This window comes from Hippopotamus amphibius, chromosome 5 (assembly GCF_030028045.1).
Source record: "Hippopotamus amphibius kiboko isolate mHipAmp2 chromosome 5, mHipAmp2.hap2, whole genome shotgun sequence".
Classification (NCBI taxonomy): Eukaryota; Metazoa; Chordata; class Mammalia; order Artiodactyla; family Hippopotamidae; genus Hippopotamus; species Hippopotamus amphibius.
Window position 1 is genome coordinate 67,612,356 of NC_080190.1, and position 14,060 is coordinate 67,626,415.

The following is a 14,060-nucleotide window of genomic DNA, read 5'->3' on the forward strand; positions in this document are numbered from 1 at the left end:
TAGGTAAACATATCTGTAATGTTATATGAGTGTATGGAAAGTGTCTCAAAAGAATTTGAATCAACTAAAAGACAGGGGTGTTTAACTTGCATAATTCATATAAATGAATTATGAATTTATTAAAATAAAGTTATAATTCTTATTTCTGGGTTTCGGGAGCTCAAGAATAGTAAGTTTGGCCAAAGCAAAATTGCATTTGTCTTGAGATTTCTTTATAATTCAGAATCTAAGTAGTGAGCATTTTATTGATTTAACAAATTGATTTGGGACTTCCCTAGTGGCTCAGTGGTTAAGAATCCACCTGCCAACGCAGGGGACACGGGTTCAAGCCCTGCTCCAAGAAGATTCCACATGCCACAGAGCAAGTAAGCCCATGCGCCACAACTACTGAGCCTGCACTATAGGGCCTGAGAGCTACAACTACTGAGCCCATGTGCCACAACTACTGAAGCCCACGTGCCTAGAGCCCGTGCTCTGCAACAAGAGAAGCCACTGCAATGAGAAGCCCGCGCACCGCAAGGAAGAGTAGCTCCTGCTCCCCGCAACTAGATGAAGTCCTCGCGCAGCAACGAAGACCCAACACAGCCAATAAAAAATAAATTTTTAAAAAATTTGATTTTTCATTCTCAAAAGGAAAAATTCATGCTTTGACCCACTTTTTTTCCTTGAGTTAAGAGGAATGTGTGTGTGTGTGTTTGTGTGCATGTTTATGTCTGTATGTATCTTCATAATAACCCTTTGACCTAAGTACTATTATCCCCACTTTAAAGTCATGGAAGCTGAGGCTCTAGGAGGTGCAGTGACTTGTCCACTTTTGCACTGTTTCTAGGAGCTAACCTAGGATATAAATCCAATTATGTCTGTTTCCGAAGCCCACTTAAACATTTTTATTTAATTTTGAAAAATTTAAAAACTTAAGAAAAATTTTAGGAATGGTACAATGAACATCTATATACTTTTCCTCTAGAGTCACTGGTAATTACTGTTTGCAAAGCCCGCATTCTTAATCACTCTACCATTTATTAGGCATATCGTGTTCTTAGGATATTACACAACCTTTCTGTGTTTAATTTCTTTATCTGTAAGTGGATAAAAATATCTATATGGAGGGTTTTTTAAATGAAGATTAAGTGAATAATGTATTTATTGTCTCAGAAGATATTTATTGACCTCCCACCATCCCAGGATGAATACAAGCATTATTCTAAACCAGGACAGAGCAATGTGGCACAGTTGGTGCTCTTATAGAGATCAGAGTCAGAGGTGATGGGGGACAGAGGGTAAAGGGGCATAGTAGGTAATTTCAGATGGTCTAAGCACTGGGGAAGAGATAGAGCAGTCTGGAAGGCTTCTTGGAGGAGGTGACCTCTGGCCTGAGGCCTGACTCATGAAAAGGAGTGAACCATGCGTAAATGGGAGCAGAGTGGTCCAGCCTGCTCAGAGTGGACACCTAACATCTCTTCCTCCAACAGGAAAGAGAGGGTGTGGAGTTTCCATTTGTGGAAATTGTTTTTAGAAGAGAGCACATGCATGCTCTCAGATTAACTAGATAATAATCTGACAAAGGATAGCCCAGGTTGGTAGGTTTTTCAAAATCTGTGCTAGCTTTTTAACCTCCACAGCTCTTCACATGGTGCTGCATGCATGAAGTTCTCTAAAGCAATCTTTATAAAAGTGGCTTGAATTCCTTGGCGATTATTTCCCTTTAAGTATATAACTTTTAATATTAATAAACTGTTATTTACTAATGGCAGTTGCTGTCCAAGGAAGTCTGATTTGTGTTTCTGGAGTCTCAGTAACCTTTTGTTTCTAATTTAGAAATTGGATGAAGACATGCATCAAAAAATTGCAAAGGAAATGAACCTCTCTGAAACTGCTTTTATCCGAAAACTACATCCAACTGACAACTTTACACAAAGTAAATACGCTTTAAAAAAAAAAACAAAAACCCATTCCTGAATGGTACCAGAAGCTGCTTTTCCAGTGGGGGAATGATATTTAGGGAAATGTCCATTTATTATTTGCATACAGATAGGAGAGAGAGGGGGAGCTTCTAATCTGGTTTTCACTTCATCTGGGGTAATGGGTGCTGGTGAATTTCAGTGTTTCAGCTCCAGATCTAGCACTAAGGAGCCCTAGGAGGCGTGCCTAGACCTTGCTTCTCCTTTCACGGCATGTTTCAGTGATTAATCATGCTAATGAAATATTTAGAAAAGATTAAGAAAATGAAAAGTTTGTGACCCCCTTGTATGGGAATGATCTCATCTCTCTTTGGTTTTTCTCCTCTGAAGGTTCCTGCTTTGGATTAAGGTGGTTTACGCCAGTGAGTGAGGTTCCTCTCTGTGGACATGCTACCCTGGCTTCTGCAGCTGTGCTGTTTCACAAAATACGTAACATGATTTTCTTTTATGAACTTATCACTTAGCAAATAGCAAATATTTTTTAAAACTCTCACACATTCTTTCCTGAGAACCAAAGTGACTGGTATAAAGACATTGCAAAGTTTGTTTCATGCGATTCATTATGCAGAAGCAAAAACAGCAGCCTTCAATAACACTTTGACCTTTCTGAGTATGTGCCAGGCATGTTGGAAAGCCATGGTCATTGTTTCCTGGAATGCCATTTTCTTTTCAATAGGAGCTCTCTGGTCTCTGTGACCAACGCAGGAGCAGAGCTTGCAAGGCAGAATAGGTGTCTAACAGGATATGATATTGGGGAACCAAAAGACATATTTTGCCTCAAATATGTCCCCACCCACATTGAAATTCATCTCACAATGAGAGCTTCTTTACTCTGAATTTTAAATATTCATGAGCCCCAACTATGTACATTTACCCTGTGAAGAGAGGATGCAGCACCTTAATCCTACTAGTTTCCATCTCAGCTACACTTAGTATGACAGATCAGGGCTTTGTGGGAATGGGGCAGAGGAGAGATGTGTCCTAAAAGTGGAGAGGGAAGCAGCCATGAACAAGTGTAGACAACAAACAGAAAATTAAACAAGGAAATAAACAGGATGATATAAAAGAGGGGTAAGTGGTGGGGAGTGGGGGATTGGAAAAAGAAGTTCTTTGTGGGGATTACTTAGATGGGGATAATAAGGGAAGGTGTTATAGGTCAAGCTTGCCCAGGAAGCAAACTCTGAGACACATTGGCGTGCCAGAAGAATTAGGGGCAGTATTCTTGGGATCAGTATTGTTAAGGGAGTAAAGAAAGCAGAATTGAACACAGGGAGAAGTTGAACTGCAAAGTGGTAGCACCAAAGAAAGGCCTGATAGTCCTTCATAGGGTGGGCGAGGTTAGATGAGAAAATGCTTTGTGAATAATGATGTCTTATACCAATTATAATGAGAAGAATTAAACTTTGGGTTTCAGAATGTAAATTTTATTCTGTGAAAGTTAATCAGCGATGCTGAATTTCTTCATCTTTGAGATAAGGTCAAGTTTTGCAGAAATATTAGAGAAGAGAAAAAGTCACAAATCTTTGTGTTCACTAAAGATGTTACCCACACTGAGATAAGTGGCCCAAATTGTGTCAGCAACATGAAGGGATATTATATCAGGGTTTATGATCTAATCTTTAAGTCAAGATTTATGTATAGTTTGGTTTGTTTATGATAAACTCGATTTGTTCATATTAAACTGTTGTACATAACCTGCATGTCCTATTTGTCATCCCTTTGGTGTATCTTAAACTTGTAGAGTTTATAACTGTATAGTATTGTAGGGGGATATTTAAAAATCTGCATTAGAAAACATTATAACCTCCCTATGAGCTACACTTAATTATTACCCCCATTTTATTGGTAACATGAAATTAGTACAGGTTTAATTATTACCCCATTTTATTGATGAGGAAATTGAGGTTTAAGGGGATTAAATATTTTTTTCAAAGGCACAGCATGATGTCAAGTCCAACTAGTTATGTTCTTGGTTCTCAAGTTAGAATCCAGTGAGACTTTTCTCCACTCAGAACCCCAGTAACCCAAACCTGGGCCCCTTTACCGGAAAGGATGACACTGCCAGAGAATCTAAGACTGCGTAATAGTGACCGAAACAGACATGCAACTATATAACAAAGTTTATTTTCCTATTTCTTGATTACTTTCAAAAAGTTTTCTAGTTGACAAAATAAAATTCTTTTTTTGACCAGAAAACGTGAATAGCATTCTAACCTTTGTCACTCTGAGTGGGGAACTAAAGGCCAGAAGAGAAGAGGATGGTATCGTCCTGGACCTGCCTTTTTATCCAGCCCATCCCCAGGTCAGCTCTTTTTTTTTTTTTTAAATAAATTATTTATTTATTTATTTTATTGGCTATGTTGGGTCTTTTTTAGCTGTGCACGGGCTTTCTTTAGTTGCAGTGAGCAGGGGCTACTCTTCATTGTGGTGCGCGAGCTCCTCATTGCCATGGCTTCTCTTGTTGCGGAGCACGGGCTCTAGGCGCATGGGCTTCAGTAGTTGCAGCACATGGGCTCAATAGTTGTGGCTCAAGGGCTCTAAAGCGCAGGCTCAATAGTTGTGGCGCACAGGCTTAGTTGCTCCACGGCATGTGGGATCTTCCTGGGGCAGGGATCAAACCTGTGTCCCCTGCATTGGCAGGTGGATTCTTAACCACTGTGCCACCTAGGAAGCCCCCCCCAGGTCAGCTCTTTTTTATTTATTTATTTATTTATTTATTTATTTATTTATTTAATTTTTGGCCGCCCCGCACAGCTTAATGGGATCTTAGGTCCCCAACCAGGGATTGAACCCAGGCCCTCGGCAGTGAGAGGACAGAGTCCTAACTGCTGGACCGTCAGGGAATTCCCAGCTTTTTAAAATTATTGCCATTAACTGTGTACAACTGACAGCCTTCCTGTTTTACAGTAGTTTTGTCTTTTTTCCTCCCAATCTAGGACTTCCATGAAGTGGAAGACTTGATAAAGGTTGGTGAAAAGAATCAAACCTGAGCCGTGTGATTTGATCATCCATTATTGTTTGAACAAAGGTTCAGTGCTATTTGATCTCAACAGATAGGCCTTCTACCAGTATAAGTGTTCCAGTCTAAGCTTGGACCAATTAGCCTCCATGGAGGGATGGCGGAGGGGAGACTCTCGTGTGGCAGCCTGAGAGTGAAAGAAAAGATTGGAAACTGCCTGGCAGCTGTCGGTGCCCCGATCTCTTTAGTGGAGAATAGGTCTGAGGTGACGGGCCTGTGCTTTGATAGCAGAGAGCAGGAAGGTGTGGGAACCTCAATAGAGAAGACAAGATACATAGACTGGCCTCCTTAAGGGTCTGTGCGGGGGTGGGGCTTAATAATAATGACAATGACGGTATTGGTAAAGAACATTTTTGAGAGTGTCCCCTGTGCAGTACCATGCACTAAGCATTTCAGTGCATTATCTCATTTAGGTCTCACTGTCACCCAGTGCAGTAGGCACTGCAGTTGTGTCATGGAGATTCCAGAAGGCCAGAGCAACCCTGGATGGCCAGGTGCTTAGTTTGTAGAGAAAGAAGGGCCCTGGACAGGACCAGGACAAGGGTTGCCACGAGAAAAAAATGATGCTGTAAAATTGCCTATTATGGTATTTCTTAGTGAATTTTCAACTACAGCATTTATAATCTCTTTAGTGTTTTGCTTTAAATTTTCAAAGAGTATAAGCAAGTATCATGGATTCTGCTTTTACACTCAGCTTCACCTATGGCTTGAGTTTTGGGAGACAAGCCAAATTCATAAATGAACTACTTTAAGCATATTGGCAAGAAAATGGAAAACATTCACAGTGGTAGACCACAGTATTCATGATAGAAAGAACTTAACCCACTCTCTCTAAGCCTCAGGGCCAGCATTTGTAAAATGGGGGTTATTTATTGTGAGTATTGTCATTTTGTATTCCTAGAAACTGGCAATAAGATTCTCAGCTGAGAATTAAAATTTTTTTAAAAATATTTATTTATTTATTTGTTTGGCTGCGTCAAATCTTAGTTGTGGCACACAGGATCTTCATTGCAGCACGAGGACTTCTCTCTAGTTGTGGTGTACTGGCTCCAGCTCGGGGCTTAGTAGTTGGAGCTCGAGGGCTCTAGAGCATGTGGGCTTAGTTGCCTCACGGCATGTGGGATCTTAGATCCTTGACCAGGGATTGAATGTCCCCTGCATGGGAAGGTGGATTCTTAACCACTGGGCCACCAGGGAAGTTCCTGAGAATTAAACTTTCAAATCAACATAAAAATCCATGCAGAGAAGGGCTGGATGACCCTTCAGAGAGACTGAGAGGCCTCAGAGGGCAGATGAGATCAGGCTGCAGGAGTTCCTATTTCTCGAGGGGGGTCAGTTGTCAGCAGTGGTCACAGAGGCTGACATTCCAGGCATCACCCACGGCAGAGAGAGTCTTGGCCGTGGGACCTAGAACATCTCAGTCGCTAAAGAAGATTAGAGAACCTGAAGCCACCTAGTGACAACCAGACAACTACTGTGTAATTCTCATCTGTTCTGCCAGTAGCTGGTGGTGGTGCCAAAGGATGACTCATGGGACTTTTGCCCCCTCATGATCTCCCTCAGCACCCCAAGCCAACAAATAGACAAACACACAATGTCTTAGATGTGAGCAAGATTATGTGCAGTCTTCTGTAAAGGGTGAATCAAGGTATCTCTAGAAAATGTTGCTATGTTCTTGCTCTGTAGTGTACAGTCTAAGTGAAAACAGTAAGCTTGCCAAGCAGAGCAACATTGAGACAAGTGCTCTAGTCCCCACTTCCAATCAGGCTGCTGGCCCTGAGTCCTTCCCATGTGGAAGCTTCTAGTTACTGCTGCAGGAACTCCACATGTACTATTTCATTTAAACCTCGCAACAATGCTAAGAGGCAGGCATGAGGCCCCCACCTCTACAGATAGACAGGAGTGATTCAGAGCTTTGACACAAGGGCGCCTCAGACCTGGGTCAGTGTGTGTGTGTGTGTGTGTGTGTGTGTGTGTGTGTGTGTGTGTGTGTGTGAGAGAGAGACCCCAGGCCTCTCTGAATCGTATCTGTGGGGAAAGTACCCACTTGCAGGAGTTGTCTGTTGAGGCACGTAGTAACACGTGTGAACAACACCTATCTTTGGCTAAACTCAGAGGGTAAACTCAACCTTCAGCAAGGCTTCTGGTTGCCAGGAAACTGGCCTTCTTTGAGCAATGCCTTGAGTCCCAAAACTGACCTGAAATTCATGGGATTGGAGATGTTGGGTGTGCCTGGCACAGAGCAGACGCTTGTGGGAGGTTGTTCCCCAAACGGGGGTCAAGCACTTGACCCAAGGCACACTCCTGAGGAGGTTTCGGTCTGTCTCCATAGACTGCCATAGGTGACACCCTGGTTCAGGACATCCGCTATTCCCCAGACACCCAAAAGCTCCTCGTCCGGCTCAGTGATACTTACAACAGGTAAACAAGATTTTTGGCTTCATCAGCACTGCGGAGAGGTCCAGGCACCCAGATGTATAGCTCTGGCTTGGTCTGGCTGCGCCACGTTCAGTCAAGCCATGATTTACGCAGCCAGAGAGTTTTGTTTCCCCGGGCAGGAAGGTATTGTACTTGCTCTTCCCTCCCCTCCTGCTGAGCTGTTTGGCAAGCTGCATCCTGGCCTGCTTTACAGAGTCTGGGTAGTGGGTCGCCTATGGAATGGCTTTGTCCTAATCCATCCCGCTTATGAACAAGGTCATTTCTGGAGAGCCTGAAAGTGAACACACAGAATCTACTGCAAGTGGAAAACACGGGGAAGGTGAAAGGACTCATTCTCACCCTCAAGGGAGAGCCTGATGGGCAGACTCAAGCATTTGACTTTTACTCCAGATATTTTGCTCCGTGGGTCGGTGTGGCTGAAGATCCCGTAACAGGTACTTTTTGACTTGACTAAACAGTGGAGGAGCAGGAGGAGGAGAACAAACAGCTCTTTATGTGCACTTCACGTGTCCTTTCAGGTTGTTTGATTTTTGAGCTGCCTTTGTTTCCCCACCTCCCCCTTCCCCATCCCTTCACTGAAGTCTCATGTGAAAAACACAGTTGAGGAGGCTGTATAGCAGGGTTAAACTAGTGTCAGACAGCCTGGGTTTGCATCCTAGCTTCCTAGCTGTTGACCTTGGGCAAGTGACTTAACTTTTTTTTTTAAGATTTTTTTTTTTTTGTGGACCATTTTTTAAAAAGTCTTTATTGAATTTGTTACAATATTACTTCCGTTTTATGTTTCGGTTGCTTTTGCCTCTCTATAAAATATGGATAGTACCTCATAGGTCATGTAAACACAATGCATGTTAAGTGCTCAGCACAGTGCCTGGCACATGATAAGTGCCCCATAGCTATTAGGTGTTTTGAAAATAACAGCAAAACTGGCTTCCTGAACCAACACTTCTAGACTTGCCATTTGCAAAATCCTGGGGCCAGTGTCTACTACATTCCCAAAGCCTTTTGTCCTTTTCAGTGACCAGCCTGCATGATCATTGATCTAGATAAGATTTGGTTTTTGAAGGATCAAGTCCTAGACTGCGGGTGGGAAATCAGGACAGGAATAGTGGTTTTTTCCTCCCTGCCTCCTTTCCCCGACCTGCCCACAAAGTAGGTGGGATGGGTTCAGCAACTTGGGTATTCAGGATCTTCTACCAGCCAGAAGCAGATGGATGAAATCAAAAATGGGCAAAAATGTAAAGCCACCTACTTTCATCCTCCTTGAGAAGAAGGGGCTGATCAGCAAAAGGGGGGCGGATGCTTTTTGGAGGAGGCTGGTGGATGGGATGGTGGCCAGGGCAGAAGGATGCTGGGCAGATACTTCGAGGCTTCTGTTCTGGTCAGATGCCAGGGGCTGGGATGGTTTCAGGGCCTTGACTTAGTTACTCTCTGAGGAACAAAATATGTGAAATTCAAAGCTCAGCAAGCAAGCACTTTTAAAGACTCAGGAAAATGCCCAATGACAGTTGGTCCAACTCAACCCTCCCCCAAGGAAAAGAAGTTCTAAGTGGATTTACAGTTGCACAGCTGCTTCCCAAAGATTTTAATTATCACAGAGGGCAAGTTTTCCCCCCCAGATAATGCTTTTCTAGGGTGGGAAGGTCTTTGGACAGCAATGACCAACCATCTCAGTTTGCTAGAGACTGAGGGACTTCTCAGCATACAGGATCTTCAGTGCTGAAACCAGGACGGTCTCAGGCACACTGGTGTGCTTGGGCACCCTGTGTGGACCTCCCATAACATTTAGTAAGTTTTCCTAAAGGAGGGACCTTTTCCAAACCATCCTTTCCTCTCCCAAAGACTTTTCAGTCAGTTTTTACTTTACATTTTGTTTCTTTTTTTTAATACCTATTCTCTGATGTAAACCTAAGGCATAATCATGTGAAAAAATACCTCACTAAAGAAAGTTCTTTTGGCACCGAAAACCTGGGAATGTTGGCTTGATGGGAAATTTGGCCTTTTGTCAGAGCTCCCACCTTTCCTTGCATGTGTGTCCTGGGAGGAAGGAGATATTTTCCCTTGAAAGATGTAGAGATTTACATGAAGGCCTTGATTCTCCTACCATGGGCTGACAATGAACTGGTAGACAAGACAAGAATTACAACCTGCAGTTCAATTCAGCCTTCAGAAAGTGTAAGACACATCAGATACATCGTTTGGAGGAACTTATCCAAAAATGCTATGTCTTCCTTTCTATAACTCCACACTTCGCTGTGGTCATGGCCAACATAATGACTAAGTTATCTAAGGTTCAGTTAAACTGGATAGTGGATTGTTTATGAATTTAGCACAGAGTTGCCCCTGTTTTCTTTGGAATTGTACCATAACTTCTCACTTCTTCTAAGGGTCTGCACATACTGTTCTCAGCAGCTACTGGTCCCAGCAACTGGGAAAGAAAGACTTGCACGGTAGGACAGCTCTTTTTCAAATTTTAAAAAATTTGCTTAACTCTCAGCTAGTATTCCTTCTCATGTGTACTATCCACTTGAAGATGTAGTAAAATGTTAACTATCACCCACGTGAAAATGAGAGGTTTCGAATTCCTTCACCGTGAACCTTCTACTCAGAAACATCCTCCACCCCAAAACATCTTCCACCTCTGTCTCCCAACACACAGTCACACTTCTAATACAGTAATGCCCAAAAAATGTTTGTTGAATAAAGTTAACCAGCTGTATAACTTTGGCCCAGAAAGGTTATTTATAATGTGACAAGTTGAGATTGGATGATTACCCAGTTTCCTTTATGAGAGTAAATCAAACAAATTGCTTTGGAACAAAGCCTCCTAGTGATCAGTACGTTGCTCAGGGCAGAGAAAATAAGTGGCAGCCAATGGAGATGCCACAGCTAGTACTACACAGCTGGTAGCCTGTACCATGTACACAATCAAAGTAGGAGTTTGATCTTAAAGGATGGAGGTTCTTACCTAGTGGTATGGTTAAGTGTCTGTGACCCTGATTTGGGAATCGCAGGGTGGCTGTTCTCTTTCTTTGGTGAGTCTAATCACTCCCCTAAACTCAGGAAGCCTGAGGCTGTACCTCATGTTTGCCTGACAAGTGTGGTTGCTTGCTAATCACAATGAATGAAGAACTCCCTTTGTCCTATTCAGACCTTGGAAGATGGGACCTTTGCAGAAGGGCCGAGAGCACCCCTCCTTATCTTCTCAGACTTTTAGTCCTAGCCTCCGTCTTTTCACACGTGCTTGCTAACTCCTAGCAAAGCCAGAGAGGACACTATGGGCAGGTGTGTCTGGGATATTACGGGAAGTGATAGAGGAAGTGGCTCAGGAAGGGAAGCAGTGGAGCTGTGTGCTTTGTGGGTTAAATTGCATTTGTGGCCTCTTGGTCATCAGGAGAATCTGGGGGGCGAGGGGGGGGAAGAGTGGGGCAGGCTGAGTAATACCATGCACAGATGAAGGAGTGCATCCTTTTTAAAAAAATTTTAAGATTAATTAATAGATTTTTATTGACATAACATTATGTAAGTTTTGTGAACATGCTCACCACCAAAAGTTTATTTTCCATCTTTCACTGTACAGTTGATCCCCTTTACCCATTTTGATCCCTCCTCCCCTCCCTGACCCTTCCCCTCTGATAAACATCCTGTGTTCTCTGTGTCTGTGTGTTTGTGTTTGGTTTGGTTTGTTCATTTATTTTATTTTGTTTGTTTGAAGGAATGTATTCTTTAAACTGACCTGGGAGGAGTCTAGAGCTTGTGATAAGCGGTCTCTCACTATGTACTGTTAATTAAAAAGGGTGAAAATGATCCTAATTTGTGACTCTTTTTATGTTTTCTTTAGCCTTTCAGTGTTCCAGCCGAGGCGGAGAATTGAAGATTTCCCTGCGTCCTCATGGACGAGTTGACATCAAGGGAGGCGCTGCTCTTGTTTTAGAGGGCACGCTGACGGCCTAGATGTGCTTGTGCAGCAATGCTGCAGTCTTGAATTACTAAGTATTTTCTGTGTAAAAAGAAATGTAAGGGGCTGCCTTGAATAAGCTTGCATAGTAGTCCACTTAATCCTCACCTTAGAAACAGAACAATGAAGACATATTAATGGAGATTTAATAATGCTTCCTGACTAATTAACTAATGGAGTTTTGGCTCTACCTGTGAGTATATTTGAATTGTAAGTAACCAATAACAAAGAATAATGTCACCTTTGATTATGACCACCAAGCACAGAATGAGGAACCAATTTATGAGGAGTAAGATCAAACCATTTAAACTTAGGTGTGAGTACCTGATCAACTATTTCTCAGCCATTGAAAAGACACCAATAACTATGAGGAAATATAGAAAAATATTTCATGATATAACACCAAGAAAGAAAATCACAGTAGACTATAAAATGTTAGCAATGTCTGTGGAGAATACAAATTTATATGGACAAAGATGGATCATGAAGGTAGAAAAGTGAAGAGCTCATGTGTAGGGGTTAGGATTGGAGTAATTTTAATGTACCTAAAAAATTATTTCCTTTATTGGAACACACTCATGGTTAATAGTAATAAATTAGGACATGTAAACTAAAAAGCCCAGAAATGTTAAAAAAATATATGTGTGATAGAGTGGTAGTAAAATTAAACGCAAAAAATAATGTAATATCTTGACTCTTTCCAAGTTCTTTTTGGGGTGGGAATTCCCTTTGCTGTTGCTCCCATGTATTCTGCAAGTTAGGTGCCCAGCTGGGATCTGAATTCCCAGCCCATGGGTCAGAGATGCTGCTCGGCAATCTGATGTGATTGGTAAAAAGCAATTTGCTGTCTCCTGTGTATAAGACACCAGGCTACAAGCTGGTGGAGGGGAGAGCTGGGGGGTAGCCTGCAAAGGCGATTAGAGGGGGAGCTTACAGTGCTCTTGAGGGACTCTAACTGGGGCGACCAGGCTCATCCTTTCAGATAATGAGCACTTGCACGGGTCTATGATTGGGGTCTACATATGGCAGTCCCTGATGCTGTGGTGTAGTCAGGGGAGTGTTGAAGGTTGGGGCTTTGAAAGACGGGGGCATGAGCAAAGCTTCAGAGCTGAATACACAGGCATGTCTGGGTTTTGTCTAGAGTTTCTACGTCTCGAAAGTAGTTAGGTTCTATGGGGGCAGAGAGAAATAAAAGTAATTATTAAACTAAAAATCCAGTTGAATAGATAGCATAGTTTGAGAACCGCTAGTATTCAGCCACTGTTTTCTTCCCTCCCAAGCAACAATTGCCTGTATAGCTCAATAACTTTTAAATGTGCATTATCTCAAAATCTCCCTGACCATACCAATATATTTGCTACTTAGTGCAGTTTTGGAGGAGCTGGGTTTTTTCGGGTTTTTTGTTTTTGTTTTTTTTTTTGTTCCTCTTGGCTTCCAGGTCTGTTGAGCATAGAAAAATTAGCTGTGCTCAGGTGGGAGCTGTTCAGTAATGTGTTGGTAATATGCAGGTTAGTTAATCAGCCATGATTTATTAATGATGAATTAATTATACCTGATTGTGCAGTTCTGCTAGCTAAATGGAGCATTAAAGGAGTTATTTTATTAATCATTGTGGTGCTAATTGCAGACACTTACAGAAAGATCACTAATTAAACATGCAGCCATATGCAGAACAAGTGGGGCTGCTGAGACCTGCAAGAATAAGAAACCCAGATATTTAGGGGAGCCAAAACAAATTTTATTTTATGCAATATTAGGGAGTTGGCTTGGCAATGTTAATCGTTCACTGCAAATTAATATTGTGATCTTTCCCAGCAGGAATTGATCCCTATATCAAAAAGTGTATAGTACTCTAGAGAGATTCTAGTAAAGGGGAAGATTGTTAAAGCCTATTTTCTCTTTTATACACATGCAAAATGGTCTTTGCTGAACAGAGACCACTGACTGATGGGATGGGACTTACAGCAGAGAAAGTAAAAACCACACGCCAGTCCTTCGTGTCGGAGAGCATCAGATGAGTGTGAGACTGTGAACTCTTGGAGACCAGGAACACCCTGTGTATTGAATCACAATAAGAGGATTCACAGCCTTGTGCTATTGGAGCAGAGAAAGAAATGAGGCTGTCCAGCCGAAGGGGCATCAGGTAAACTCAAGGATAGCTAAACAATGGGAAAACTGTTTTCAATTTTAACTCAAGATAGATTAAAGCCATTTCCTGACATTTTGTTGTTATGATTGTTTGTTTGGAGTTATGCAGCATCCAAACACCAACCCCCAAGGTTGTCCTAGCACGGTAGTTGGGAAATTCTCATTTTGAGTAGTCAAGGAGGTAATGGCCAGCCTCCTCCAAGGAAGCCAAAGTAGCCAAGTGCTACCTGTCTCTGCACATGAGGGGCAGGCATGCTACTCGGGCTCAGCCAAATCCAAAACTGTCTCCTGGGAATTTGGATCCTGAGCAAGGGAAGCAGTACTGTAGAGGTGGCTAGAGGCCTATACTATAGCGATCCATACTAGAGCTCATTCTCTAGCTCCTTCTAACATTATGCCAAAGTGTAGCTGTTCCGCTCTTCCACCATTTACTCAATCAATTCCCTCAGTCTCCTATTTTTTTTTTTTTTTGGTCACGCCGCGTGGCATGTGGGATCTTATTTCCCCGACCAAGGGATCAAACCCGTGCCCCCTGCAG

The 14,060-nt window shown here is 42.4% G+C and overlaps 1 protein-coding gene across 21 annotated transcripts in view; it reads left to right on the top strand.

Annotated features, from left to right (window-relative positions):
* Positions 1-12,044, top strand: part of RUFY2 (RUN and FYVE domain containing 2) — a 92,304-nt gene extending 80,260 nt beyond the window's left edge. For 18 of the 21 annotated variants that reach the window (XM_057736534.1, XM_057736537.1, XM_057736535.1 and 15 more), the window contains 8 exons: positions 1,819-1,918; positions 2,292-2,390; positions 4,154-4,263; positions 4,898-4,927; positions 7,313-7,401; positions 7,675-7,853; positions 9,804-9,866; positions 11,258-12,044. In XM_057736534.1, the coding sequence (XP_057592517.1) occupies positions 1,819-1,918; positions 2,292-2,390; positions 4,154-4,263; positions 4,898-4,927; positions 7,313-7,401; positions 7,675-7,853; positions 9,804-9,866; positions 11,258-11,370 (783 nt within the window). In that variant the 3' untranslated portion in view covers positions 11,371-12,044. Of the gene's footprint in view, positions 1-1,818; positions 1,919-2,291; positions 2,391-4,153; positions 4,264-4,897; positions 4,928-7,312; positions 7,402-7,674; positions 7,854-9,803; positions 9,867-11,257 lie in introns of those variants that run through there. The other 3 variants (XM_057736533.1, XM_057736539.1, XM_057736540.1) reach the window with 3 other exon arrangements.
* The last annotated feature ends 2,016 nt before the right edge of the window (positions 12,045-14,060 follow it).